Raw genomic sequence first — 27,828 nt, forward strand, 5'->3', positions numbered from 1 at the left:
ATGATCCCCACTGCCAACAAACACCGAATTCTTTTAAGTGACACCTGAGAAAGAGCCCAGGTCAATGGAGCCACTGTGCATTTCCCGTCTTATCTCAAGTTCCGCCCCACCAGACACAAATCTTATGCTTCCCTCTAACTCAGTGGTTCTCAACCTTCTGGCCCTTTAAATACAGTTCCTCACGTTGTGACCCAACCATAACATTATTTCCGTTGCTACTTCATAACTGTGTTGTTGCTACTGTTATGAATCGTAATATAAATATCCGATATGCAGGATGGTCTTAGGCGACCCCTGTGAAAGGGTCGTTCAACCGCCAAAGGGGTCGCGACCCACAGGTTGAGAACCGCTGCCCTAACTGAACTGCTCGGGGATTACACCTGCATTCTCTTCTCTACGTAGAGTTCATTCCTCTTTCATCCTCCCTTGTCCTAAATCCACTGCCCCCAGAAGAGTCCCCATGGTCCCCTCACCCAGGAGGACAGCTGGCCCCACTCAAATCCTTTAGAACTTTGCAAGCTTATCCAGGTGCCATGGTTCTCTTTTATGACAATTACCTGTGTGCATGTGTTACTGTGATACTGGAGTTAAGCTTCTCAAGCGCAAAAGCTGCATCTTACCTTCCTTTTCCCCACAACTCTACCTAATACTTTGAATGCAGTGTATGTGTCCTAAATGCATGTAAATATATAAAATTAATTGGGTGAAAATATCATCTTGAAGCCTGTGGAGTTCTTACAGTGGTTCACAACCAGCCCCCGACTGTGTCCCGGCTCCCAGCCCCTCACCCTATGGAACATACCATAAGCACATCGCCGCCTCCCAGGATCAGTGGGATGGATTCTGCCTGGATATCAGTTGGGAGACTAAAAGAATCATATTTTGAAAAATTTTAGTTAAAAAAATAAATCACCTAAGCTAATTGAGGCATGTAGGCATGCTAAATTATAAGCCTAAGGAAATTTTATTTGGTAAATACTACCAATCCTTTTCAGCTAGAAATATATCAAAGTTTAAAAAGAAAATGTCCTATAAGAGAATCACAATAAAACTTAATTTCACTTACCCAACTACACCCAAAAAGATCTGATAAAATCATGACCAACTGTTAACTAGTAAATGACAAAGCAATGCTATTGCAGGCACATTTCAGCTTCGTGTACTTACAGCCAATCCATCTCTTCCACAGCTTGCGCGATTTCAGGCATAACACCCATCTCTGAAAATAAAAATTAATTTTAAAAACCACATCAACTTAAATCATGTGGCTCTTAAAAGTTACTGTCTGAGGAGAAAAGGCTTTGAAGCACAGCTCAGTTCCATGGCCCTTCCTGAGTGTGGCACTGATGAGAGAGGGGAAGCTATGGAAAAAGACCCGAGTTCAAATCCAAGCTCTCACTAGCAGTGCAACCTCGGACAAGCTATGGCCTGCTTTCCCCACACACAATGGGGCGGTATTACCTACCCTGTAGGGATACAGGAAGATTACAGGTAACATGTACGGCATCTGGTGCACAATTGCCACGGAATACAGTAACCCCCTGTGTTCCCACGACTAATGAGAAATCTGCTAGAGTAGAGAGAGGGTCTAGACCAGCATCTTGGTCGCTTCATCTGGAGACCATGTGGAATCGTGCACCCTGGCTACTTGAGGACCACATGAACACCCTCAGAGAGCCCACACTCACTGGCAGCCAGAATGAAAGCTCGGCCTAACTGGAAAGGCAGGACCGGGGAGGAAACGTGGGTAACGGGAAACGTCAGGTGCAGAACCACATTGTTAACTGTTCACATATTTAATAATTCTACTTCGAAGCCAGTCCCAAGTGAATAGATTGGATTATTTCTGATTAGATTTTTCTCATTTTATCATTTCTCAGTGAAATGCAGAGGGTAGTGAGCTGGATTACTTACGACTCCTTCCCAAATAGGAAGTGCTTTTTATTTTAAGACTGCATTTATAAAAATGAAGCTTTCATTATTATAAATTACAAAAAATACACATTCCTATAAAAAAATTAACAATATTCAAATATTCCCAAGCCCTCCAAATAACCAATCTGGAAAATCTGTAGTTCTTGCAATTATTTGTGAAAAGACATAAAACAAATCTACAAATTGACTATATCCATTGCAGGGGTAGCTTTCTCTTTGCATCAGCTAAGAAGAACCATACCAGCAAATAACACAATAGATAGAACCCTGAAATTTTATACTGTAAACTTGTAAATATAAACATAGCTGACCTAGGCAAGTATAAAAATCTTGTTCAAAAGGGCTCTCCTAATTCTCAATCTCCCCAGGAAAATGCACAGATGGAAAAACTAACCAAGAGTTCAAGTTGTGTATCCAAGCAGACCTTTCTGAGACTTGTCCCCATTAGCGTCTACCTGATTCTCCTAAAAAGTAACCGGGTTGGATAAAGGAGAGTGATGGTCTTCCCTATGCGGCATCCTGCCAGCTGGAGCCGCTTGTGAAACTGCTATACTGTGAGCAGCAACAGACTCTCAGCAAATCCCAGACTCCTTGTTCCGCGTGGTCACGTTCCCTGCATGTTTGCTATAAGCCATCTTCCCTTTACATATCACATTTTTAACACGTACGGAAAACATGGGAATTTCCATGTTCTTTAACTCTACAGGTCCTTATTTCATATCAGACTCTTCTAGTCCTTTACCCGGACATCCCTGAAAGGTGTGCACGACTCCCCAAGAAGTGAACCCGTAGAATGACAACCTGGAACGGCTCTACACGCCTGGCTCCAATCCCTTGTTTTAGGAGTGGGCTGGGGGCAAAAATACCCGCCACCGAGTACACTTCCCCTTGCCTCCTGCTGTTAGATGTAACTACAGCCACCTGAAGTCCTGACTCAGGACTAAAAACCTGCAGTTCCTAATGTGTTTATAGGAGAAAACTAAAACAACAACAACAACAGCATTTGAAGTCACCTTAATAGATTAAGAACATTAAAATACAGGCCTAACTTGCACCTTCTGCATGTAAATTTCCACGTTTAAGTGTATAGCAGGCTCAGTGCAGCTTCTTAAAACGGTGGATGCATAAAGGCATGATGATAAAGGAAGAGGTAAAAATAGCAAGTGCTAGGCTAGATAAACGACCTTAAAGTCCTATTTGGAATACAGGAGGGCGTCACACAGCGAATGAATGAATATTTCCCAATACTGTACGCCTGACTCTGTATGAGAATGAACGCGTTCCCTTCCAGCTTCGATTACTACCTAACGTTAGTGTTGACGCGCTAGCGTTTAAACAAACACTGACAAATCACAGGTTCCCGCCGGGGCGTTCACTTTTCGGAAGGACCCGAAAAAAACTGGACAGAGGCCGGAGAGTCCTTTTCCCAGCGGAGCCTCCCCGCCCCGGCCCCATCCCGGGCTCGCGAGCGCCGCTGCCACGTCCGCGGGCGGGAGGCCTGCGATCGGGACCCGCTGGCGCCACGCCGCCGCCGGCCCCGGGCGGGGCAGCCCGTGCGGCTGCGAGGAGGGGGCGGAGGGGGCCCGGGGAGCCCGGGGAGCCGGCGCCCGCACAGGCGCTCCCGCAGCCCGGAGCGCGCAGAGCCGCAGCGCCGCTTCGCTGCACCGTGGCCCGCAGGCGCCGCGCGGATCGGTCCCCGCGGCGCTCCCGGCACCCGCGCCCCCACCCGCCGGCCCCCGCGCACAGCCCGCCCGCACACGCACCCGAGAAGGCCGCCATCTTCGCGCGTCCTCCGCGGCCCGGCCCGCGATCCCTCCCTCCGCACCGCCACGCTGCACCGCGCGCTTCCGGCCCGGCCTGCGGCTTTGCAGTTCCGGGCGGGGACCCAGCCCCCGGACGAGGGTTCCGGCGGAGGAAAGGAGCCCTGACTCCTCCCCCTGCGTCCCCCTCCCCCCACTTGTCCGAGCGCGGACCGGATTCCCAGTCTTTGGCCGGAGCGGTCATCAGGAGATGTACCTGGTAATGACCGTGTGCTCGGAGCGTGCTCGTGTCCCCAGGGCCGCATTTCCACGCACAAGGGGGCAGAAGAGGGTCGCTTTGCGGGAGTGAATGGCCTCCCCAGAAGGTACTGACTCAGTACCCAGAAATCCAGTCCCACTGAGTGCGGGCATTCCCTGCATGTGTTCCACGCAAACAAGGGACGCCTTGGGTCTCCCAGCCTCCTTGCCAGGGTGTTTGATAAAGTTGATTGAAATCTTGAAGTTCAGGAAGTTTTGACTCCTTTCCCTTTGCAGAAAGAGAGGAGAAATACATGCACGTTTGACCAGCCCCAACATCTATGCCAGGGAGTACCTTGATGAGGATACTGCGATTCAGCAAAGTTGCCTGACTTAGCGAAGGCCGCACAGCTGCTGAGGGAGCCACATCTGCCTGGCTGCAGGTCCCTGCGTGTGACCGACCGGTCGCCTGCTGCAGAGGGCACGGAGACGGGTGCTACCCTCGGGCACCAGGCATCGGATGGAGCAGTCTTCTGGGTTTGCATTCCAGCTCTGCCATTGGCTGGCTGAGTAACCTTAGTGCCTGGGCTTCAGCTCACTCATCTGTAAACCCGTCCTGAGAAGTAGAACCGATCTGGTAGGATTGTTATGTGGATGGAATAAAGTAGGCAAAGCCCCTAAAAGAGTGCATAGCAGCACATGCCAACAATAGGTAAGTATCAGCTCTACAGTTATTATCTATATAATCTATATAATAAAGAGTAATATGCAAATGGTCATCATGCTCTCACGGAGTCAGGCCATAACGGCTCAGACACTCAACACTGGGGAGAGAGGAATGGGGACCAGCCAGGCAGCTGCCCAGGAGAGGGACAAGCTGCATGCCCTGCGGTCCCTGCGGTCCCAGGTGCCAGTGGCTGCACCTGTGGCCCAGCAGAGGGACAAGCCACCCACCCATGGTCCCCTGTGGCTGCAGCCAGCCTGGTCGAAGCCGGCCCAGGTGGAAGGTGCCTGCGACTGTACAGAGGAGGGAATCCTGGGTCCTGGGTGCGGAATGAGGCAGAGGCGGTTAGGGGTGATCAGGCCGGTAGGGGAGCAGTTAGGGGTGATCAGACAGGCAGGCAGAGGGGTTAGGGGCAATCAGGCAGGCTGATAGGTGAGTGGTTAGGAGCCAGCAGTCCCAGATTGTGAGAGGCAGTCGGACATGCCCCAAGGGGCCCTGGATTGGAGAGGGTGCAGGCCAGGCTTAGGGACAGGCCACCCCCCCACACACACAAATTTCGTGCACCGGGCCTCTTGTTACATATAACAGGATTCACCTGACACTCCAACAGCCGAGGATGATACATCAGGCCAGCAGCTTCCCACCTCCAGGGCCATCTTCACACTGTGTTTTATATCCTCCTTGTATGTCATATAAGTTTACATGAGTGATAACCCCTGAAATTATTCAATGTATCTATTCTGAAAAGATGCCATGTACCCCACATTCCAAAGACAGGCACAGATCACAGATTGTGGGGGACAGGCAAAAGGGGAATCAGAAATCTGATCTTGTGCCTTGAGCCAATCCCTGTCTTAAACATATAAAAGGCTTGAAGGTGCAAGTTAGAGAAAAGCTTTTTTGAAGAGAGTCGTTGAAGCACTGGGGCGTGTTTCCTCCCTCAGAGGAGAAAGCGTTTGCCAGGGGACTGCTCAGGGGCCTTTTGGTCTGGAGTCTGGGAAGCAGAGCCATGCGACGAGAGGCTATGGCTAGCGAACTTCGAGGTGGCTGGGCGGGAAAAGAGACAGAGGGAGGGGGGAGGGCTGCTGGGGAAGCAGACCACGTCTCCAAACACGTGGCTTTCTCCTCTGAGGGCCAGCTGGGCCTTGGAGAGTGGACCTGCAGCTCTCTGCACACAGAATGTGCCCAAGAGAGCTGCCTAGAGAAGCTCCATGATGCAGCAGGCAGACAGCCCCCCCCCCCCCCAGAACCCAGCTGTGTTCATCTTATAACTGGAGGACAGGCATCTATCACCTGCCTCGTGTAAGTGGCCCTTGGAGAAGACCAGCAGAAGAATCTCCAAGATAATCCCCAAAAGTACCCCCTGAGTGGAAGAATCAGCCTTGAGTGCAATGGAGCCAGAGAGCAGAGCAGCGCATCACCACGGCACCAAGTGAAGGTGGGTATCTCCCCCACCTCATCTGTCCCCCCCCCCCGCCCCAGGTGGGCTCAGAAACAGCAGCTAGTGGGAGAGGGGTGGGCAGAGAAAGACTGACCACACCCTCCACCTCATTGCAAGCTGCAGGGTGGAGGGGGGGGGAGGAGAGAGACGGGGAGAGGCTATAGTTTTGGTTAAAGTTGTGGATTTTTATCACTGCACTGTTTAAGTGCAGATATGTGGCTATACTGGGGGTGAGTGTAACCAGACAACTTTTCACTATCTGAGAGTGACCAGAAAAGCCCTGGAACATAGAGGCTCCATCTAGGCCAGGGAAATAAGTAGCCCAGAGAGAGGGTTTCAGGGTAATGGGAAATGTTTTCTGCTTATGATGTATCCAGTTTAACTCATTTAATATACTGCTTTAATACATATAAATGAGAGAGAGAGAGAGAGATTGAGAGAGAGAGTGCTAATGCCCTCAATAATGTGAATTGGGACAAAATGTGATTGGCTATCCTCCTTGGCAGGTAGGACAAGACCAGGCAGAGAAGTAGCAGGCAACCCTTTCACCAAACCATAGAGTATGGGTACCCCCAGTCCAGTATCTTTCTGGTCCACTCTCCCCAGAACAGGTTGATTAAATGGACACCTGCTAACCTGGAGACAGCCCTGGAATCCCCTTTACCTGGTCCCAGGAACGCAGAGACATAGCTAGGTGGGAAGACAACTACCACTAGGTGGCGCCACAGTGCAGCTGAGCCAGGTGACATTTGAACCTGTGTTAAAACTCCCAGCTTGGGACTTACCTGGTACCCCCTCCCCCAGCGTATTTCTGTAACTGCACAATCACCCCACATCTTACACAATTGGATCTTTTGGACCCCAGGATATCACAGTAATTTCACTATGTTATCCATGGACCCAGAAGATTGTGCTCTGTATTTTCAAGTAAGCTATCGATAGCTCGCTGCAGAACATGTGGTCTTGCTACTCCGAGGACAGACTTCAGAAATATGCCCTTCAGTTGCCCAGGGCAGTGACGGAGGATAGGCCCTGGGAAGGGCTCTGTGGCCCAGTCATCCCAAAGGCACACAGTCCCTTTCCCCCTTGCTGTCTCATTCCTATTCAGCTCAGCTAGCACCTTGCAGCAAATCCTGATTAATGTCAATCTCCAAACTGCTAGTTTGCCCCAATAATTATTTCTCCTTTTCCTTAAATTTCTGGCTTTCAGCTGGATATACGGCTGCCCAGAATAAAGACTTCCTTTCCCAGCCTCCCCTGATAGCTCAGCACGGCCATCCCCCTGCGTTCTTGCCTGTGGCCTGTAAACAGAAGTGTCCTTAAGGGAGATGGCATGTCCTCCTTGCTCTTCCTCCGTCCTGTTGGCTGGAATAGGGATGTGACGGCTGGCGCCGGAGCAGCCATATTGGACCATGAGAAGAGACCCATGTACTGAGGACAGCGGAACGAAACAAGAGAAGGGCCTTTAGTCCCTGACACCCAGGAGTGCTGTGCTAGCCGAAACTGTGGCTTTCGGGTTCTTACCTGTGTTTCTGCCCCACTTGGCTGAAGGTAATCTTCATTACACGCCCCCATTAGTTATCTCTTGCTACAGGACAAATCGCCTCAAAATCTAGTGACTCAGAGTGCAAACACTCATGATCCCTTGCCACTTGCATGGCGAGGGAGTGCAGGAGCCGCGTGGCTGGGCTCCTGGCCAGGACTGCAAGCATCTGAGACTGCTGAGGACAGCTCAGCTGGTAAAGGCAGCTGGCCCTCGTGACCTCCCAGCAGGGACCTCATCCTGGGCTGCTGGAAGGTTCTCAGGAGATGGCTGCTGGCACCCCTGCCCTACCCCCTGGCCACCAAAACAAGTGAGCTTGAGAATAAAGCCGAGTGAGGGATATCTTTTATGACCTAGCCATCAAAGCCACCCACTGTCACTTCTGCAATATATTATTGGTCACAGATGCCCATTCAGCGTGGAAATACACAGAGGTGTGAGGGCAGGTAGACAAGGCTCATTGGAGGCTCCCACACCCCACGTCTTCCCTGACGGCTCAGTATCTGTTCATGTAGCCAGTGATAATCCCTCCATATCAGGGAAAGGTATTTTTGTACAGTGGCCTCAGGGATAAATCATGTCCCTTCTACCCCAGCTATTGTTGCCATTAAATTTGTTGGCTCAGCTTACTTAGCCTATTTTTCACAATTTACCTGATTCAGAGAGCAGTTTGGAGATGGCTCATGTTTAAACGTCCTCTTTTTCCCCTCTGAATTTCCTCCAGCTTCTCGGCTGAGCCAGAGTCATTGAATTTTATGCCTTTGTCAAAATAAGCTGTCAGCAACTGGGCCAGATCTATGAGAGGGCGCCATCGTTTGCGCTGCCCCAGCTTTCACCTTGCAGTGCGTGGGCTGGAGGGGGCCCGGCAAACAGACATAAATCCGGAGCTCTATAATTCTCTCTCCCCCAAGAAGTGGCCATAAAGCCCATCACTCCAGATATATGGGGAGAGAGAGACAAAGGACAGCCCGCGATGAGTTTCAGAGGGGCCGTAAAACAGAAAGAGAGACCTCACTCACGGTGGCGGGCTCATTAGAAGCCAGCCGGGCAGGGACATGATTGACAGTAGGGTGCTGACTGGCCGGCGGGCCTGAATGTCACTCCCTGTCCCACCCCTGCCACCCTGAGGCGCTCCTCAGCCCCTGTGACTGATGCTGATGGCTCTTGGGGAAATGGTACTGCCTTCGGAGTCTGAACAGGAGAACTTGGCCTGGAGGTGGTCGGTGTTTAAGAACAGACTGTGCGCCAGACAAGTAAGTGGTCTGAATGCAGCCGCCCCAGCTCTGCCAGGACCCTCGAGTCCCGTGACCTGCAGGAGAGACTCGCTGTGCATCACACACAGGCCGAGGGCCTGTCTTCTCAGCCTCCGCCCCAGCGTCCTTGCTTCACCCTCCCTCCTTCCCGTCTGTGAAGGCTGATCACAGCTTTTCCTGTTAGCAGAGGCTTGGGTTTTTATTTAATGCAGACCGAAACAAGACAACGTGATATACTTTAAAAAGGGGGAGGGGATAAAGATGGTCAAGATTTTTTTTTAAATATATTTTTTATTGATTTCAGAGAGGAAGGGAGAGAGAGAGAGAGAGAAACATCCATGATGAGAGAGAATCATTGATCGGCTGCCTCCTGCATGTCCCACACTGGGGATCAAGCCCACAACCAGGGCATGTGCCCTGACCAGGAATCGAACCATGACCTCCTAGTTCCTAGGTCGACACTCAACCACTGAGCCACACCAGCCGGGCAGGTCAAGAATTTTAAAAAATGCCCGGGGAAACTAATTTCGATATGGAAATTTATACTGCCTGGGCTTAGGTACCGATGATGTTACAATAAGACTGGGAACGTGGGAAAGCTGCTGCACTGCAAGGGTCGCTCTGAACAATGATGTTCCGGTTACTATGGCTACATAACAAATTACCCCCAGATGTCAGTGGCATAAACCATCCATGTATCATGCTCATAGATTCTGTCGGTGGGGGGAGGGGAGGCGGGTGGACCTGGCACAGCAGGAATGGCTTATGTCTATTCCTCAATACCTAGCACCTCAACTGAAAGACTCCCAGGCGAGGGGTTGGGCTCATTTGCCGGTTTCTTCACTCAGGTGACGGTTGATCCTGTGCCGAGACCCTAGCTGGGGCGCCTCCACGTGGCCTGGGCTTCCCCACAGCATGGCGGTTGTACTCCACGTGACCAAGCTTCAGACGTCCAGCGGTGTCACTTCCTCCCGTGTTCTTACGGAGGCAATTACAGAGCCCTGCTCAGGTTCAAGGGGATCATCGATCCCACCACCCGAAGGGGGAGTGTCCATATGTCATTGGAAGAAAAGCCGGTGGGACAGGGTATACGTGGGCGTGGGCGTGGGCGTGCTTGAGAGTTCTCCAGAGCTTGGCATTCAAAGGAATGGCTTTCAGGCCCTCAAGGAAGACACTCCCGAGTGTGGGCGATCCATACCCATCTCCAAGGGATGGAAGAAGAACTCACAACTGTAAGCTCCTTTTATGAACAGCTCCAAGAAAGGGTCTCAGGGGCCTATGTCGGGTGTTGGGTAGAACGAACAGTCCGTTCTTTTGGGAGCCTTGAACTTCCCCAGGCAGGGACTTGGAGGAGGGGCGGGGGGCTGTGGTTAGGACCAGCCTAACGTCCTGAGCTGTCAGAAACTACGCCAGGATGTAAATCTTTTACATGTAGGGGGCAGGGAGCGGACAGAATCATTTGTGCTGAGAATCTGTAGTTTCTAATGGGCCCAGACTGAGACCTCGGGGAGAAGGGGGCTCGGAGGAGCCTGGCTGGCGTTCGGTTAGGGAGAGAATCTTACGTCCCCCAGCTCCGCGGATTAGGGAACCCAAGCGCAGACAGATTGATCTGTGCCAGGCCATCGAAAAGTGGTTCAGAACAAGGCCTGTTCCCGCCTCTCCGAGAGTCTACGCGGGAGGCGGGAGGAGGACTGGAAGACTGCACAGGTCAAGATCAGGGGGGAGAAGAAATGACGTTCCACACCTGTGGGCTTATGGCCACACTGTTGAGTTTTACCCCTGAGGTTCTAGCACGGTGGTCCATTTAACTTCAACATACTTTTCTCTTATTTCAGTGGTTCTCAACCGTGGCTGCCCATTACAGTCACCTGGGAATCTTTTTAAAATCCTAATTTCTGGGCCTCATCCTCCGGAAATTGTTATTTCTTTGTTACTAATGTCGTGGCCCCACCCCATCACAAAGAAACGGAATTTCCTGAGGATGAGGCCCAGAAATCAGGATTTTAAAAAGATTCCCAGGTGATTCTAATGTGCAGCCAAGGTTGAGAACCACTGCCTTACTTGGTTACTTAAGACTGGTAAAGACTTTTGTCTCTCCCTAAATGCCTTTAATTTTTATTTATTTATTTATTTAGTTAGTTAATTCCTTCAGGGCTTAATTTGGCTGCCAGGTGTCCTTTTAAATCATTAATGTATGTCTTTCCTGGGTTAAAATTGCATTTAAATAACAAGGTAGACTTTAAAAACTGTAAGAATTTGATATTGGGCATTCATTTTTATCTAAACAGAAACCGAAAATGATGAGGACTTCAACAGGAAACAGTTTGCTGCGTGAAATTCCACCGAGGAGCGAACATCATTAAAGTGGAGAGACATTTCATAATTCCACCGCAAATGGTCCTTAATCCTCGGTGTTTAATTTAGCTTTGCCAGAGAGGTCGGATCCTAATGTTTTAATAGCTTCTACATGTTCAGTTAGTACTTGGCCTTATCAAAACACATTATTAATTCCTCATCGGCTTCACTGAGTCCTTGTTCTGTTGGTTAATGTTTCCCCTGTCATTTTTTATTAGAGGAAGCTCAAGGATAAAGTGAAGGACTTGGCCATAATTTCATTACCACAGGAGAAAAAAATCAGAGCTCACGAACGATCCACTTATGGGGAGAACATTTTCTTGAATCTCGATTATTTTGCTGGAGGAAATAAATGATTTTTTTAAAGCTGCAGTCTCTCTTTTTTAAGCCAAAAGGGTTAAGCTGGAATAGCCTCAACATAACCATGAATAATTCATGCAGTCAATACAACTGTAGGACTCAGGGCCTACCTGCAACCTGGCTTTAAAAAGCCATTGTCCCTGTCTGCAAAGAATTACAGTATTTTGGTTTTGTAGCTGCCTATGGGATTTTTGAAGGATCGGTGTTATCTGAGACTCCCCAGGCGACCCCAGACTGTGGACATGAATGGTAGTCATCGCTGTAACGGGAAACACTGTCATGTCACTGGTCCTGCTCCAGCTGGTGACACAGGAGCCTCAGTCTTTTGTAAACTCCCCTACCAACCCCTGCCGGGGAGCCCGGAGGTGTCTCGTGCGTGTTGGCAACACGTGCATTCCTCCTGGGCGCTAGGCCACTTTGGAGCCGCTGTGGTGCCTCGTGGACCTGCCGGTGTGGCCTGCGCACCTGGGAGCTGCAGGGCTGTTTGTGGCCAAGTTCCGAGAAAGCCTTCCCCCTTGAGCTTCCCTCTCTGAGGTTCAGGGTGTTTCACTTCAGGCAATCTGTCAGACAGGACATCCTGAAAGACTCCCACAGACACCCAGAGGACTCGCTAACACGTAAAAACAAAACCACAACCTTAAAAATGAACTGATGAGCCCAGATGGTGGACGCTCAGTGGTTTTGAGTGTGGACCTATTAATCAGGAGGTCACGGTTCAATTCCTGGTCAGAGCACAGTCCAGGTTGAGGGCTCAATCCCCAGTGGGGGGCGTGCAAGAGGCAGCCAATCTATGATTCTCTCTCATCATTGATGTTTCTATCTCTCTCTCCCTCTCCCTTCCTCTCTGAAATCAATAAAAATATATTAAAAATATATTAAAAAATGAATGGATGAATTTGTCAGAAAGTAGAGGAAACCCTGATTCCAGGCAATAGGCAGAAGATTCCATAGAAGCAAGCAGTGACATCATCAGTTGCTTGGGGGAGGGGGGTGGAGATTTAATCTCAGGGCTGAGGTGGGGTGGGAGGGGGAGGCCAGGGTCAAAGCCAGGGATCTGTGAAGGGAAGGGTGTTGGGTCAGACAGCAACCAGACTTGTCCGCTCCACCTGGGATCCAAGTGGATGTAAAAGTCTGTGAAGATTTGTGAAAACAGTCTGGTCCTTTTGCAAGTTTGGGGCCTGAATTTACATTATTTGTTGTGGAGACCGGCTACAGCGTTTGGACAGGTTCAAGCCTCGGACTAATGAGAGGGCACAGTCCTCTCGTGGCAAAGCCACGTGCAAGTCCCAGCCTGGTGGGCAAAGCCCTCCCAGCACAATTATGGCCAAAGGCTGTGGCTGTGAGCTTGACCTTATGTCCGAACCTGTGGTCCCACGTGGCTGAGGGATATGGGCTGTGGGAGGTGCAGCCAGTGCTGCCCAAACAAAGCTTGATTAGGTGCAGGTAACTGAGTAGATTCGAAACCCGAAAGAACATTGTAAAGATCTTGATCTCGCCCTTACTTTGCCTCGTGGAATCTGGCTATAAGATAAAGACTCGGTTTGCAGGTGGGGGCACTGTCTCTCCATCAGAGAGCAGCGTCCCATCTAGCCCCGGCTTTATTCTCTTGTCTTCTTTAATCCTTCACTGCGCCCCCTCAGGTGCACCCCTGGCCATACTTAGCACCATTTGTAACTTTTGAAATAATTTAGAATCTTAGTGGTCTCACAGGTACTTGTGAAAGTGAAGGCAAGTTTTATGGGTGGGAAGGGACCCTCTAACCCAGCCGTGGGCAAACTATGGCCTGCGAGCAGGATCCGGCCCATTTGAGATGAATAAAACTAAAAAAAAAAAAAAAAAAAAAAGACCGTACCCTTTTGTGTAATGATGTTTACTTTGAATTTATATTAGTTCACACAACCACTCCATCCATGCTTTTGTTCCGGTCCAGTTTCAGAACCCATTGTGGCCCTGGAGTCAAAAAGCTTGCCCACCCCTGCTCTAACCCCATGGCTTGAAAAATGCTCACAGATTGGATTTTAAAGTATACGAGCAAACAAGGTACACACACTCATTCTCTCTCTCTCTCTCTCTCTCTCTCTCTCTCTCTCTCTCTCTCTCAGATAAAGAAACAAGCCACCATGAGCAAGAGTCAGGAGAAAAAAAACACACAAAGATCTTTTTTTTTTTTTTTTTTTTGGAGGGGGCACCCGGATCACACAAAGATCTTTAAAGATGTCAGGTATTAGAAATAATCAGGTAGAAATTTAGTTCCGTTGAGGCATACTTGGTATGCTATGAGAATATAAAAAAATGGGAACATTTTTCCGTTTTTTTTCCTTCCCCTCATCCAAGGCTTATAAAAACGAGATGACTTCTTGTGAAAATGGGTATGTTTTCCTTATTAAAATCATCTTTTTCACTCTCAAAAGTTTCTCAGTTTGGACAACTCACCCTACCTGCACAGTCAGTGTAAGTAAGACCAGCCAGCAGTTGGACTTCAGCCACGCAGCCTGCCTGAAACCTCTGTTGAACCTTGATCGCTTTTCTGCCTCTTCTTTTCCAGCCCCAACATGTGGCATTCTCCAGTACAGCTCTTCTCCCGCACGCGTATTCTTACCACCTGCTGCCCTTTTGCTGGCCACCGCACGGCCTTCCCCTCCCGGGCACTCTTCTGGGTTTTAAACAGTGGACGAGGCTTCCTAGCCTGCCCCTGTGCTCAGAGCACTTCTGGTAGAATTTCCCTCCCGGGAATCTCTCCCTGTTAAATGCATAGTCACTTTCCAGGTGTGGCAGTGTCAGCACAACAACATAAGCTCCCAGGAGTCAGGCAGGCATGGCCTTAGGGTTCCTGTTCTGTTATACAAATCGGGTAGCAAATGGGGAAGGGTGAGGATGAACACAGGAATTAACATAATGTGGTGATGGCAGAGGAGAAACACCTCTCGGTGGTGTATTTGCGATTGTCCCCTTCACAGCTAAGAAGGAAGCATCCTTGGTGGGTTTGGCCAGCCACCTCCTGGCTGTGATGGTGCTGGTCAGTGATGAAGAGAATGGATGACGCAGAAAGCAACCCCACTTCTATCTGAGAAAGGATGAGACCGGGAACTTGGTGTGCAGAAATGGGAAGGGTCAGTGCTGAGGCCATGTCCCAGTCCAGGGGCCACCCCTCCTGCTTCCCCAGTGAATGGCATCCCTACCTGCTCACGTTCTACAGCCTACCACCTGAGAAGCTGGGCACCTTGTCAGCCCTGGTGGGATGGGGAGGGAAGTCTGGTGTTTGCAATGGAGGATTTGAGAAAAAGACAGCTGTTGGGAGAAGTTCTTCGGGATACAATGTGTCAAATAGGTTTTCTGGACAGTTTTTCGTTTATTCAACAAATAATATATATTTTGTCCTGTGCTCTGTTCCAGGCACTGTTATAAACTCTGAGGATATTAAGGGACTCTATGTATGTAGCCACTCATCATATCCTTTATAAAAGGGGTTCTGTGAGCTGCTCTAGCAAATCACTGGAACCCACGAAGGAAGTCTTGGAAATCTCTGATCTACAGTCGATTTGTGAGAAGCACAGGTGGTAACCTGGGTTTCCATCTGGCATCTGTGGTGTGTGTGTTGGGAGGTGGGTCCGGTTGGGGGTGGGCAGTCTTGTGGGACTGAGCCCTGAGCCTGCGGGATCTGTGCTGTCTCCGGATAGACAGTGACAATTTTTAAAATTTGCAATCACCTTCCCTGAACTCGGGTTCCCAGATCCCCCTCACCTTCTGTATTCTTTTCCCTAACACTTGTCATCCCCCAGTTTTTTGCCCTCTGCAAAAACTAAGCACAGACCCCGCTGGCCCTCACCGCCTTTCCCAGCTTCTGTAGCATCATTCCTTTGATACCTGTGATTGGCTTAATCTGTGGCGTCGCCTGACTTCTGGGTGCTTATTTAAAAAAACACTACTTGCCATCTTTCCATGTATTAGGCAACAAACCCATAGAGGAATGCTAGCATCTCAGGGGGGGCCTTTTTACCATTTTCATGTTACAGAAGCTGGCGGGGGAAGAGAGGTGCAGACTTGGCTGATCGCACGCAGATGAAGACGCAAGGAGCGCAGAGAAATCCAGTCATATCCCAGACAAGCCACAGTCCTCGTACTTCCCAGGCACGACGGGGTTAACCTAACATTTCAGGCCAGTAGACTCCGCCCCTTCCCCCCGGCAGGAAGAGCGGTCGCGGTCGGGGAAGCTTGTCCCTCGCGGGCGGCCGTAGTGTGGCTCCCTCCGCTGCCAGGCCCGGGCAACATGGCGGCCTCCGAGTCCGCGCCGGCTGTCACTCCAGGCGCCGCGGAGGGCGAGGAGGAGACGATACTCTATGACTTGCTGGTCAACACCGAGTGGCCCCCGGAGACAGAAGTGCAGGTGAACCGGGCTCCTCTAGACCCGGGGCCCGCTTGGCGCGACGGCGCCCGGGCAGAGCCACGTAGGAAGGGCCACGTAGGCTGGCGGTGCTGGTGGGCGGGGGAGCTGGGCCCGGCCGCGCGTCTCGTTGCCTAGCAACGGCGTGGCGGGTGGGCCGGGGTCTGGGTCCCGGAGCCGGGCTTGGTGTGGCCAGGCGGCGCCGCGGGCTCTGGTTCTGTCCCGGACGGCACCGCGAGAACTCTGGTTCTGTCTCGGGCGGCACTGCGGGTTCTGGTTCTGTCCCGGACGGCACCGCGGACTCTGGTTCTGTCTCGGGCGGCACTGCGGGTTCTGGTTCTGTCCCGGACGGCACCGCGGGCTCTGGTTCTGTCCCGGGCGGCACCGCGGACTCTGGTTCTGTCCCGGGCGGCACCGCGGACTCTGGTTCTGTCCCGGGCGGCACCGTGGACTCTGGTTCTGTCCCGGGCGGCACCGTGGACTCTGGTTCTGTCCCGGGCGGTGCTGGGAGGGGGCTGCAGCATCTGACGCCAGGGCCCCTCTCACCCGTGACTGCGTGTCCCCTCCCCTCCCGGGCGGGCCCTCCTGCAGCGGGACCCAGAGTCCGTGGACCTTCCGGCGGGCTGCCACGGAGCGGGCATCAAGCCTTCACTCCCTCCGGGAGCTGAGTTGCGCCCGCTCTTGAGTATTTCACTCAACAAGCACTTACCACGTGCGGGTGTGTGGGGGCCCGTGTCCCAGGTACCGCGCCCGGTGCTGGGCGCCCAGGTGAAGCACTTGCGCGGGGCTTGCAGTGTGGAGGGGAGACAATCGGTCAACATTTCATCCCCCCCCCCCCCCCCCAGCCATCAGCGCTGAAATAGCCTCAGGTGTGAAGAGTGAGGCGCTGCTGCCCCGGGCTGGGTTCTCTGTGGGGAGGGAAGTCTGGTGTTTGCAATTGAGGATTTGATAAAAAGACAGCTGTTGGGAGAAGTACTTGGGTCACTGGGGCTTGGTAACCTGACGTGGTCCTGGGGTTGTCAGTTCCCAGAGAGGACCTCCCCGGCCGCAGGGTGAAGAGAGGAAGCGGGCATCCACGTCTCTCCGGGCAGGTGTGTATTGAGAGCCTCACCTGTGTCCGCAAGGGTTCAGACTCACGGGTTCAGACTCCGAGGGTGCAGCAAGATGGAAAAGGACTTTTACCAAAGATCACGGAGTCCAGGCCATATAGATTCTCTTCTACAAAATCTTTCAAAAGTGTTTCTGTACCGGAGAAACGACTCATTCTCCTGTGCAGTTTGTCTTTCTCTTTAACCTTCCCGTTGCAGTTTCTGCTCGTCGCGAATAACGTATTTTGTAGGCTGGCAGAGATCTGTATATATTACTGTTTTTCAGGTATTTATTTAGTTTCTCTTTGAATATTTTATAGGTTATGCAACCAGGAAGCAGCCGCTGCTGCTGTTGGTTGGATAAGTTTCTGCCCCTGTAGCACTCATTGGTAAATTACAACAATGATTCAGAATACTTAACGTTATACATTGATTTAAAAAAAAAAAAAAGCACAGCATCAACTTACATTGAAACCTCACGGCACTCAGCATGTGTAGTGCCTAGAATTGTTTAGCCCACACAGCCTGTTTGAAATATACTTAACTTTTTAATGTAGCAATTATATATCAGTGTGGGCCCCACTAGCATTTTCTCTGTGGATATATAACATTCAGTGCATTTGTCTCCAGACATGAACTTATTTAATCTAAATGACCCCTTTTCCTGCAAGCAAAACGTGGTTAGGCCTCTCTAGCCCCCAACTGGTCTTTGCCCTGGACTTGTCTTTGGACTGGCGTTTTGATATGAAATAGTTCCAGCCTGAATCCTTCCTTATCTCTGCAAGATTCATCCTCGCAGATGCCTGTGACTCCGCTATGCTCACTTGTACGCCCACCTTCCCCAGGCCTGCTTCTACCTGTTTCTGTCTAGGAGTAGTTTTTAAATACTGGTAATTTGTACCCAGTGCTCTGAGTAGCCACAAAGAAATAGAACTTTACATAGTGTGTAAGGATTGCTAGAAAATTCTCAAATGTAAGCTTTTTTTTTTTTTTTCCCATCTGCAGCCTAGAGGCAATCGAAAACATGGTGCATCCTTCATCATCACAAAAGCAGTTCGAGGTATGGCTAGCTTGTTTATTTTTTCTACATGTATTTATAGACATCTAAGTATATGGCTAGCAGGTAATTCCCCCCACCCCCACCCCCCATTTCATTCATATCTGTGCTATTTTAGAAAGTTTAGGAATTTAACCCTTTGCGGTCCCATGTTATTTTTGGAATTCAAACAGTCTGGTCCAAATTAATTGATGGGATTGAATGTTGAACTTTTTAATGTTCTTATTGCTCAACGTTGGACCTGCTCCTAGCGCCTGGTCTGTCGAGTCAGCCTTGAGGTTGGACCGAAAAGGGTTAAAAATGTGTTTTTTAGACTTTTAACACGTTAAGCGCCATGTCAGTCACCAGTGACTGACACTATTCTTTCCATCGGGACTGGTCGGTCACTGGTGCCTCCAGCATATCGGTGAAATCGGATATCGCAGGCTAAACGGAAAGGAAGACAAAACAGGCTTGGCGCTTAACGTGTTAATGTAGAACCTGATAAAAGTGACGAGCATACATGTTACCTGAGTTTAATTTTATATATGTATCTTCATGATATATGATATGTATATATAGACTCATATGTCTGCATATATATGTGTGTATGTGCACACACTTTTAATGCAGCGTACAGCTAATGTATGGCCTGAGTTAGCCATTATGGATGTGTTCAGGAGGAAATGAAGAAAATCAAGCCGAGTTTGAGCCTCAGAGAGTGCGGACATTGAAGGTGAAAGGACAGTGGCAGGCTGTTTAAGTGGCTTACATGATGTTTCAGGTACATCGGGCCAGGGTTAATCAAATTGCAAAATTGACAAACCAGGGCATTCTTTAACTGCTGGCGGACTGTACACTGTGCTCACAGGATCGCACTAGCCGCAGTGAGCGGTGCTGGGAGGGCTTGTGGGTATTGGTACAAGGCTTCACCAGGCCAGCAAGTTGGTGCTGCTCCGAGTGTATGTGTTAGGTGAGGAAGCTTGCCCAAGGTCATTCATTTGGAATTTGACTGCATGCCTTTCTGGTCCCAAAGCATATCCTTTTTTTTTTTTTTTTTTTTAAATATATTTTTATTGATCTCGGAGAGGCTGGGAGAGGGAGATAGAAACATCAATGATGAGAGAGAATCATTGATCGGCTGTCTCCTGCACGCTCCCTACTGGGGATCGAGCCCACAACCCGGGCATGTGCCCTTGACTGGAATCGAACCCGGGACCCTTCAGTCCACAGGCTGACGCTCTATCCACTGAGCCAAACCGGCTAGGGCAAGCCTATCCTTCTTACACTGGTGAATGTGAGCTACTCATAAAGAGGAGATTCAATTTACAAGGAGCTGAGTACTTGAAATTAACTGTAACTTTACTTTCTGAGAAAGATAAAATAATTTTATCTCCTGATACAAGAATCGCTAGCATATGCAATTTTCGTTATCACAAATGCTTTGAAGTTCTGGAAATTCAGAAAATATATATGAGTCATAACATTTATTGTAGAAAACTTAGAGAATATAGGTAACCACAAATTAGAGTAAGTAAATTACTCATTTTGCCACCCACAGGTAATCTGTTATCCTTCAGACCTTCACCCAGTGATATACACTTAACTGCGTACACATATGTTCACATGCACATATGTTTTAAATGAGATACTATAAAACAGTATTTGTCAAGAATGTGTTAGAAATTGGTTTTCATGGACTTCCCCATTTTTAGATATTATTTAAATTTTTACTATAAAGTATAAAATGGTATCTTAATTTTTTAATAAAAATATGTTGTTTTTAAAGGGCTGTTACTATGATTTTTTACTCCATGGTTTTATTAAAGCCTATTTGGCAAAATTTAGCATTTCAAATCACTTTTACTTTTTGTACTCTTAGGAAATACTTCAAAGTTTTGAATACATCAGCTTGGAACTTAATATAAACAAATATATTATCTTGTAAAATACGTATTTATTCTCTTATTTTATGAGTTGTACTCTGTTTTGTAATGACTCATTCTACAGTGTATTTTGGATTTATCATCAAGAAATATTTGGCTTTGCTATTTATTTTTTACAGATCGCTTATTATTTTTACGCCAGTACATCTGGTACAGGTGAGTCATTAATTCCACAGAGAAACGGTATGAGCATCAAATACAAACAATTTTGTCCTATTTATGATTTAAGTTTTCAGAACTGAATTGTGATATAGATGCTGATAATCAGGTGAATCCAGTTTATAAAATAGACATTTCGTATATTTGGCACACTCTGGCGGGTACCGTACAGACTTGGGTTGATTTCCTTCCCTTAGTCATTATTCAGATAGTCTCCTGACAACTTGTGCTTTCCCTGATGAGCGTCTGAGCCTTATCCTGAATGATGAAGGCTCTCCGCCTTATCTCGAATGTCCACACGAGGGATCTGCAGCTTCAAAGCTTTTAAACAACTTTTGTGTCCCTATTGTCGTATCCCCTCTCGTGCATCAGAGAAGGTTCTTTTGCTTTCAGTTCTTGGGTATTTTTGAATTCTTTTGAGTGTTATGCGTGTTTTCAGGCACAGTGCTAATTTTGAGTCCTAAAAGGAACAAAAAATGATTATTCTGACAAAGGATATAATTCAGCTTTTAGATATGCGTGTAGGAATAGTTTAATGGAATTCTTTACCTTGAATTGGTTTTCCCTTGAGGACGTCTAATCTTACAAGCTGCAGAGATAAGATAGATAATATAGTTCTATGAAAGAGACCTTTGGCTCTGCTCTAGGGCTAGCTCCAGTGTTTTCTGCTTTTCCTCTGGTGTGTGTGTGTGTGTGTGTCCGTCACGATTAGATTTTAAGCTCGCTAATGTGTTGTGGTTTCAGCTGTGTGTGTGTGTGTGTGTCTTTCACAATTAGATTTTAAGCTCGCTAATGTGTTGTGGTTTCAGCTGTGTGTGTGTGTGTTTGTGTGTGTCTCACGGTTAGATTTTAAGCTCACTAGTGTGTTGTGGTTTCAGGGGTGTGTGTGTGTGTGTGTGTGTGTGTGTGTGTGTGTGTGTTTCACCGTTAGATTTTGAGCTCACTCGTGTGTTGTGGTTTCAGCCCTGCACCCTTTTTGCTCCCTGATGGACTGGTTCGCTTGGTTAATAAACAGATAAACTGGCATTTGGTCCTTGCAAGGTAAGGATGCATAAAACTCATGTGTTTCTCTACCTGGGTAAGCATTTAAATTTCATTATGGCATTCATTTTGGGGTGTTTATGGCTTAATAGTCTTGACATTTATTGTATATAAATTCCCTTTGACACATTGTTTAAATGTGTTAATTCAAGCTATATTTGAATCATTTTGCCTGCTTTTGTACCAAATGTCATCTAATTTCAAGGTCTAAAGATGAAAACATTTAAAATGATTTTAACTTCTTAAAATCCCTCCGTGTGTGTGGAAGACTGTTACAAATGTGCATACAGATTTTCTTCTTCTTTCTCCCCTATGAAAGCAATGGAAAGCTTTTGGCTGCTGTTCAAGATCAGTGTGTGGAGATCAGGTAATTGTTAATATTCATATTAAAAATGTCCTCTGAGAAGCATTTTACTTGACGGATGAGAACTAAGAGTTTTAAAGGGGGCACATTTAAAGGGACTTTACCATTAACTCATGTTTCTGCCTCACTGCTTCTTTCTGGAGAACTAGGAGTTAGGCCTTGTCTGGATCAAGGGGTAGTCCCCAAGTTTAGGGCGCCACATATTTTGCCTGCTGTTCCTAATGTCCCAAAGAATGAACTGGTCTTCTGGAGTTGGTTGCATTTGTTTTATCGCTTTTGTCACTGATACATTAGTTAAAAATAAAGCGCACGGAAAGCCCAGCGTAGAAGCCTTCTAGATGCGTACGTAATGCCCCCGAATGTCTCGAGAGAACAGAACGTCACTGGCCTCAAGTAGGGTGTCTTGGTCTTGTGCGGACCCACAGTCCATCTAAAACAGCTCGATGCCGACGGAGCCAAGCGGCCCCTCCTTTTTCATACCTTCCTGAGCGTGTGCTTCGCTGACTTCACAGCACGTAGTCCAACAGGAGTGGGTTCCGGAGTTCTGGAAAGTACACATTGTCTACTGAGAAAGCAAAGTTCCTCAAAAGACAGCACAGTGATCTGCGGAAGTGGAAAGATGAACATGCCCCTTTAAGAAAGTATCCTTCATCATTTAATTAGCAATATGGTGTTTGACAGCCTTTTAAATTTGTTTTATTAATTTTACAGAGAGAGAGGAAGGGAGAGAGAGAGAAACATGAATATGTTGTTGCACTTACTGATGCATTTATCGGTTGCTTCTTGTGTGTGCCCTGACTGGAGATTGAACCCACAACCTTGGTGTATTGGGACGATGCTTTAGCCAACTGAGCTACCTGGCCAGGGCCAATAATGACAGCCTTTTAAAACTACATTACTTAATTTGGCATGGCTGTACCAGGCGGGTTCCTCTTCTTTAACAGTATGATTAAGCACCATGTGGGTACAGTGTTTGAACTCACGTATGCATAGGATGGGCTAGCATTTCCTCTTCCATTTGTTGCAGCAATGTGAAATGCATCTCTTTGAGAGTTGTGCTGATAGTGTGACTCCTTTTTTCAAAAATTAAATTTATTGGGGTAACATTGGTTAATAAAATTATATAGGTTTCAAGTGTGCAATTCTATGATATATCATCTGTATATTGCACTGTGTGGCCACCACCCAAAGTCAAATCATCTTCTGTCACCACACTTTTGACAACCTTTACCCTTAACTACCCCTCCTCTCCCTTCCCTCTGATAACCAGCATATTGTTGTTGGTGTCTATGAGTTTTTGTTTGTTTCTTTGTTCATTTGTTGCTTTCAGTTTTATAATCCACATATGAGTGAAGTCATATGGTTCTTGATTTTTTCTGACTGACTTATTTGGCTTAGCATGATATTCTCAGGGTCCATCCATGTTGTCCCAAATGGCAGTATTTCATCTTTTCTATGGCTCAGTAATATTTCATTGTATACATGTGCCACATCTTCATATCCAGTCATCTATTGAAGGACACTTTGGTTATTTTTATGTTTAAACTCACTTGTGCTTATGTCACTTCATTCTTGTTATAGCTCCATTCCTGATGAAAAGAAATGTTGGAAGAAAGTAGTATCCCTAATGCAAGGGTCTTATTTGGGGCACAGAACCCCATCTGTAAGAGCAGGAATGATTTAGTGCTGTGTAGAGAAGTTGTCCAGTCTGTAGTATCTGTGGTGGTGAATGGTAGTACACAATACTGTTGTTATGTAAAACTATTGTCTTCATTTTGTGCATACATTGCAGGTCTGCCAAAGATGATTTTACATCTATTATTGGGAAATGTCAAGGTAAGAGTTTCCAAAATTTCTAAAAAATGAAAATTTCAAGTCTGCAGTAGTTTACAGTATCTCTTAAAAGTCAGAATAGAGATTAAATAAATATTTATTAACAAAGACTGTTAAAACTGCTTATTAAAATTTTTAAAAATCTTAACTGATATCTTTTACTACCTTAATTTTGCTTTAGGATGTGCATTTTGGAGAAATTTGAAACTTTTTTTTTGAGTCTGTTTTACTTTTCATTTACAGTTTACATTCAATATCACTTTGTATTAGTTTCAGGTGTATAGCATAGTGGTTAGACAATCATATACTTTACAAAGTGTTTCCCCAAATATTTCCTTTCCACTGGTTTTTATGCTACGCTGACAGGCTCACATTTATTTCATACTCAGGACCCAAGACCTTTAATGAAAAGAAGAAACCTCTGTTTTTGCCATTGTTCTTACCTTAGCCTTTCCCCACACTGGGTAATCATTATTGTCCAGAAAAATTTTAAACTTTTACTGAACCCCTCAATGCTGCTTAAGCATTAATATAAAACTAGTGAGAGGACAGGTTTTTTTAAAAATCTGAATCTAGATTTTTCTTTTCTTTTTTTAAATTTCTTTATTGATTAAGGTATTACATATGTGTCCTTATCCTCCCATTACCCCCCCCACTCATGCCCTCACCCCCCTGTTGTCTGTGTCCATTGGTTTGGCTTATATGTATGCATACAAGTCCTTTGGTTGATCTCTCCCCCTTACCCCCACCCTCCCCTACCTTCCCTCTGAGGAGAATCATCGATCAGAATGAAATTGAAACTTTTTAAAAAGTCTAAGCCAGTTTTGTGATAAAGTATTTGTATGTGTCTGTAGTCTTTTATTTTGAATTCAATGAAGAAATAAATATTTTGGTGTAAATCAAGAGTTGGTCAGATGTGGCACAAGCCTGGCCAGTGTTGCTCAGTGGTTGAGCATTGACCTATGAACCAGGAAGTCACGGTTTGTTACCTGGTCAGGGCATATGCCTGGGTTATGGGCTTGATCCCCATTGGACGTGCAGGAGGCAGCCAATCAGTGATTCTCTCTCATCATTGATGTTTCTAACTCTCTCTCCCCTTCCCTTCCTCTCTGAAATCAATAAAAATATATTTATAAAACAGTTGGTCAGATACATACTAGTAAAAAAAAGTCTGGGATTTGATCATTTTTTGATATAGTCAGCAAGAATTTACTGAGTGTGTTTTATGTAATGTGAATCATTCCTGGTACTAGGGGTATTACTGTGAGCAAAAGGTGTGGTCCCGTACCTCATACAGACACTCAAATACATGATTGCAAACTTTGACAGATCTGATTAAGGAAAAATACAGTGTTGGGTGAGAGTCTCTAACCAGGAGTGTGAGATGAGATTGTTGAGAAAAAGTGACTTTTGGAAAGCAACCTTAAGAGTGAGTAGAGGGTGGGAGCAGTGGGGGAGGTGGGTGGGTGCTTGATCTGCAGGAGCGGTGTGTGAAAAGGCAGCTGGGAAGCTTATACCGGGAAGGCAGTAAGAGGGCATGATTAGGTGAGTGCACCCATTCCTTCTGCTTATTTACAGGGCCTGCAGTTCGTCTGCATGACCTTGTGCTAGTTTAGTGGTGGTAGTTGTGGGAATCGTAATGATGACAATCCTGGTCGTTGTGATGACAAACATTTACAGTGTCCTTACTGCATGCCAGGCGCTGCACTTTCTCATTTAATTGGAAGAACATGACACTCATGTTTTATCTTAAAGCAGCATTAGGATGAAATGAATATTTGACAGTGAAAGCGAGCATGGAGAAGGGAGGCATCGATTGTTTTGAAATGTACAAAATGGTGAAAGACAGGATTCCCCGAGCCCCCCATGGAGATGCTGGTCTTGAAGCTCTTTGTCAAATGCACATTGGCCTGGGGCCAGTTTTCTTCTACTTTTTCTCATTCTCAGCCATCCAAATGCATTAAGAAGATTAAGAATTAAATGTTTTAAAAATGTTTTGAGTTCCCATATGAATGGTGATTTTCTGTTAGTATGTCAGAGAATCAGTATTCTTAAATAATCCACATGTACTAGTGGGTAAGGTAGTAATAGAGTTCTTATAGAGTTTTCTTTTATTAAAAATTGAATTTATTGGGGTGACATTGGTTAATAAAATTATACAAGCTTCAGGGGTACAATTCTATATTACGGCGTTCTCTTGACGTACAAGATATACATTTTATGGCTTAAAGCAAATGTAAAACTTATCCCTCCCTGTCATCTGTTCCTTCTGCTCAATTCCCTGGACGGTCAGTGGTACCCTTATCTGTATCAAGCTGGAAATGTAGACATTTTTTTCCTTCTTTTTCTTTCTCTCCTTTCTTTCTTCAACAAATAAACATTAAGCTTGCCACTGCGTGCCAGGCGCTGTCCTAGGCCCTGTGTATGTCTGCAGTGAGGCATGATACCGGCTCCCTAGACTGAAGGTCTGCAGCCCCTCAGGCGGAGAGAGACAGGGGAGTTTTTGCAGGGGTGCCGACTGGCACAGTGGCCTGCGATTGTGTTTAGGTGGCTCTTGCTCCTGTGCTCAGCCCTCGGGCCCCAGTTCTGGCTTTTAACATTTTCACTTTCTTTCTTGTGACTGTCTCCTGACGGTTTTCTTCTAGATGCTCTTCACTAATCCAGCTTTGCACAGCTTGCCCAATTGGTCACTCATAAAAGAGAATTACCATGTTACCTTCAGATCTGGCTCCCCTGTCCTCCAGATAGGTGACTTTGGACAAGTACCCTTACCTCTCTGCGTCACAATTACCTGTAATATGGGTATGATGTTATAGATGGGGTTGTGGAAAAGTTATGTGAGCTTATGTAAATATGTTAACCTCTGGACATACGAAATGTGAATAAAGCTCTTAGCATAACATCTGACACTTTGCAGGTACTTAGGAGACATTAAGCTATTACTGCTGCTGCTGTTACTCTGCGGAAAATCTGTCAGTCATTTGCCATGAGTGTAGAATGCAGGTTAGAGTTTCTAATTCAGGGCATGAGACCTTTCACAGTCTGTTTGTCCTGTGGATCCCCCCTGCCACATGTCTGTGGTTTTCCAACCCCATCGTGCTTTTTTGTTTTGATTTGGTAATCCTCACTCGAGGATATTTTCCCATTGATTTTTAGAGAGAGTGGAAGGGAGAGGGAGAGACGGAGAGAGAGAAGCATTGATGTGCGATGTGCGAGAGACACATCAGTTGGTTGTCTCCTGCATGCGCCTGACCGGTGCCAGCTACGAGGTATGTGTCCTTGACCAGTATTGAACCTGCGACCCTTCAGTCCTTGGGCCGATGCTCTAACCCAGTGATGGCGAACCTTTTGAGCTCGGCGTGTCAGCATTTTGAAAAACTAACTTAACTCTGGTGCCGTGTCACATATAGAAATTTTTTGATATTTGCAACCATAGTAAAACAAAGATTTATATGTTTGATATTTATTTTATATATTTAAATGCCATTTAACAAAGAAAAATCAACCAAAAACATGAGTTGGCGTGTCACCTCTGACACGCGTGTCATAGGTTCGCCATCACTGCTCTAACCATTGAGCAAAATCGGCCAGGGTCCCAGCATTCTTTTTATGCCTTTGTACCAATAGTTCCTTTTGCCTAGAAGTTCTCACCATTATACTTAATTAGTTGCACATATTTTAGTTCCAGCATCAGTTCTTCTGGAAACCTTTCTCACTGGATCCTAATCTACTTTCTTTTTCTAAGTGTTTATTTGCTTGTCCGATTCACAGTTAAATTATAAAGGCAGAGCTCCTGTCTTACTCAATGTTTTTTTAAATTGAAATTAATTTTTTTATTCCTAGTGCCTAGCATGGTGTCTGACTTATAGTAGGTACAGAATTTTTGGCATACAAATTTTGACCCTATCAAGTGGGTATTGGCACTTGAGAACTATTAAAATGATTTTTATGAGTGAATGTATAAATAAAGTATACTTGCCTATATCCTATGGGTCACTTTTAGAAATTCATGTATAATATGTTTGTTTATGTTAAGCATATATAAATTTATGGATAGTTGTCATGATATGGGTTTTATTCCTAATGTACACAAATGTATGTACATACCATGAATGGAACAGTAAGGACAGATAAGGAGTCCTGTTTGCATAGTATCATCTTGAGAATAATAGAAGGGAGTAGCGAATTTCTAAAGCTTGGGGCTCTAGCATTTTCTGAATTTACTTCCTATGAAAGTAGGCCAGACCTGGCTTAAATCATATACAAGGATCAAAAAGTTCCCAGAAGAATAACTTGAGGATGATATTCAATTGCCTTTCCCTCAGTGCTGCCCTGGTGTTGAGTGAGGGCTTAGAGAGCCGTCTGTGAGCCA

The 27,828-nt window shown here is 46.8% G+C and overlaps 2 protein-coding genes and 1 long non-coding RNA gene across 4 annotated transcripts in view; 2 read left to right on the forward strand and 1 right to left on the reverse strand.

Annotated features, from left to right (window-relative positions):
* The window catches only part of DDX1 (DEAD-box helicase 1), a 31,628-nt gene extending 27,803 nt beyond the window's left edge, over positions 1-3,825 (reverse strand). The window contains exons 1-3 of the mRNA XM_059660509.1: positions 3,699-3,825; positions 1,168-1,219; positions 803-866 (exon numbers count right to left, since the gene is read on the reverse strand). Of these exons, the coding sequence (XP_059516492.1) occupies positions 803-866; positions 1,168-1,219; positions 3,699-3,714 (132 nt within the window). The 5' untranslated portion in view covers positions 3,715-3,825. The remainder of the gene's footprint in view (positions 1-802; positions 867-1,167; positions 1,220-3,698) is intronic.
* Positions 3,826-3,847: 22 nt separating this feature from the next.
* Positions 3,848-12,078, forward strand: LOC132213629 (uncharacterized). Of its 2 annotated transcripts, none has more exons than XR_009448039.1 (3): positions 3,848-4,644; positions 5,789-6,094; positions 11,182-12,078. It is a non-coding gene; the product is annotated as an uncharacterized LOC132213629 (long non-coding RNA). The 2 variants fall into 2 exon arrangements; XR_009448038.1 differs by lacking the exon at positions 11,182-12,078 and adding an exon at positions 7,308-10,394.
* A 3,737-nt stretch (positions 12,079-15,815) lies between these two features.
* NBAS (NBAS subunit of NRZ tethering complex) overlaps positions 15,816-27,828 on the forward strand; it is a 203,367-nt gene continuing 191,354 nt past the window's right edge. Inside the window, exons 1-6 of the mRNA XM_059660511.1 lie at positions 15,816-15,992; positions 18,083-18,137; positions 20,179-20,215; positions 21,182-21,259; positions 21,579-21,626; positions 23,416-23,459. Coding sequence (XP_059516494.1) covers positions 15,876-15,992; positions 18,083-18,137; positions 20,179-20,215; positions 21,182-21,259; positions 21,579-21,626; positions 23,416-23,459 — 379 coding nt within the window. The 5' untranslated portion in view covers positions 15,816-15,875. The remainder of the gene's footprint in view (positions 15,993-18,082; positions 18,138-20,178; positions 20,216-21,181; positions 21,260-21,578; positions 21,627-23,415; positions 23,460-27,828) is intronic.

This window comes from Myotis daubentonii, chromosome 12, assembly GCF_963259705.1.
Source record: "Myotis daubentonii chromosome 12, mMyoDau2.1, whole genome shotgun sequence".
In the NCBI taxonomy this organism is placed as follows: domain Eukaryota; kingdom Metazoa; phylum Chordata; class Mammalia; order Chiroptera; family Vespertilionidae; genus Myotis; species Myotis daubentonii.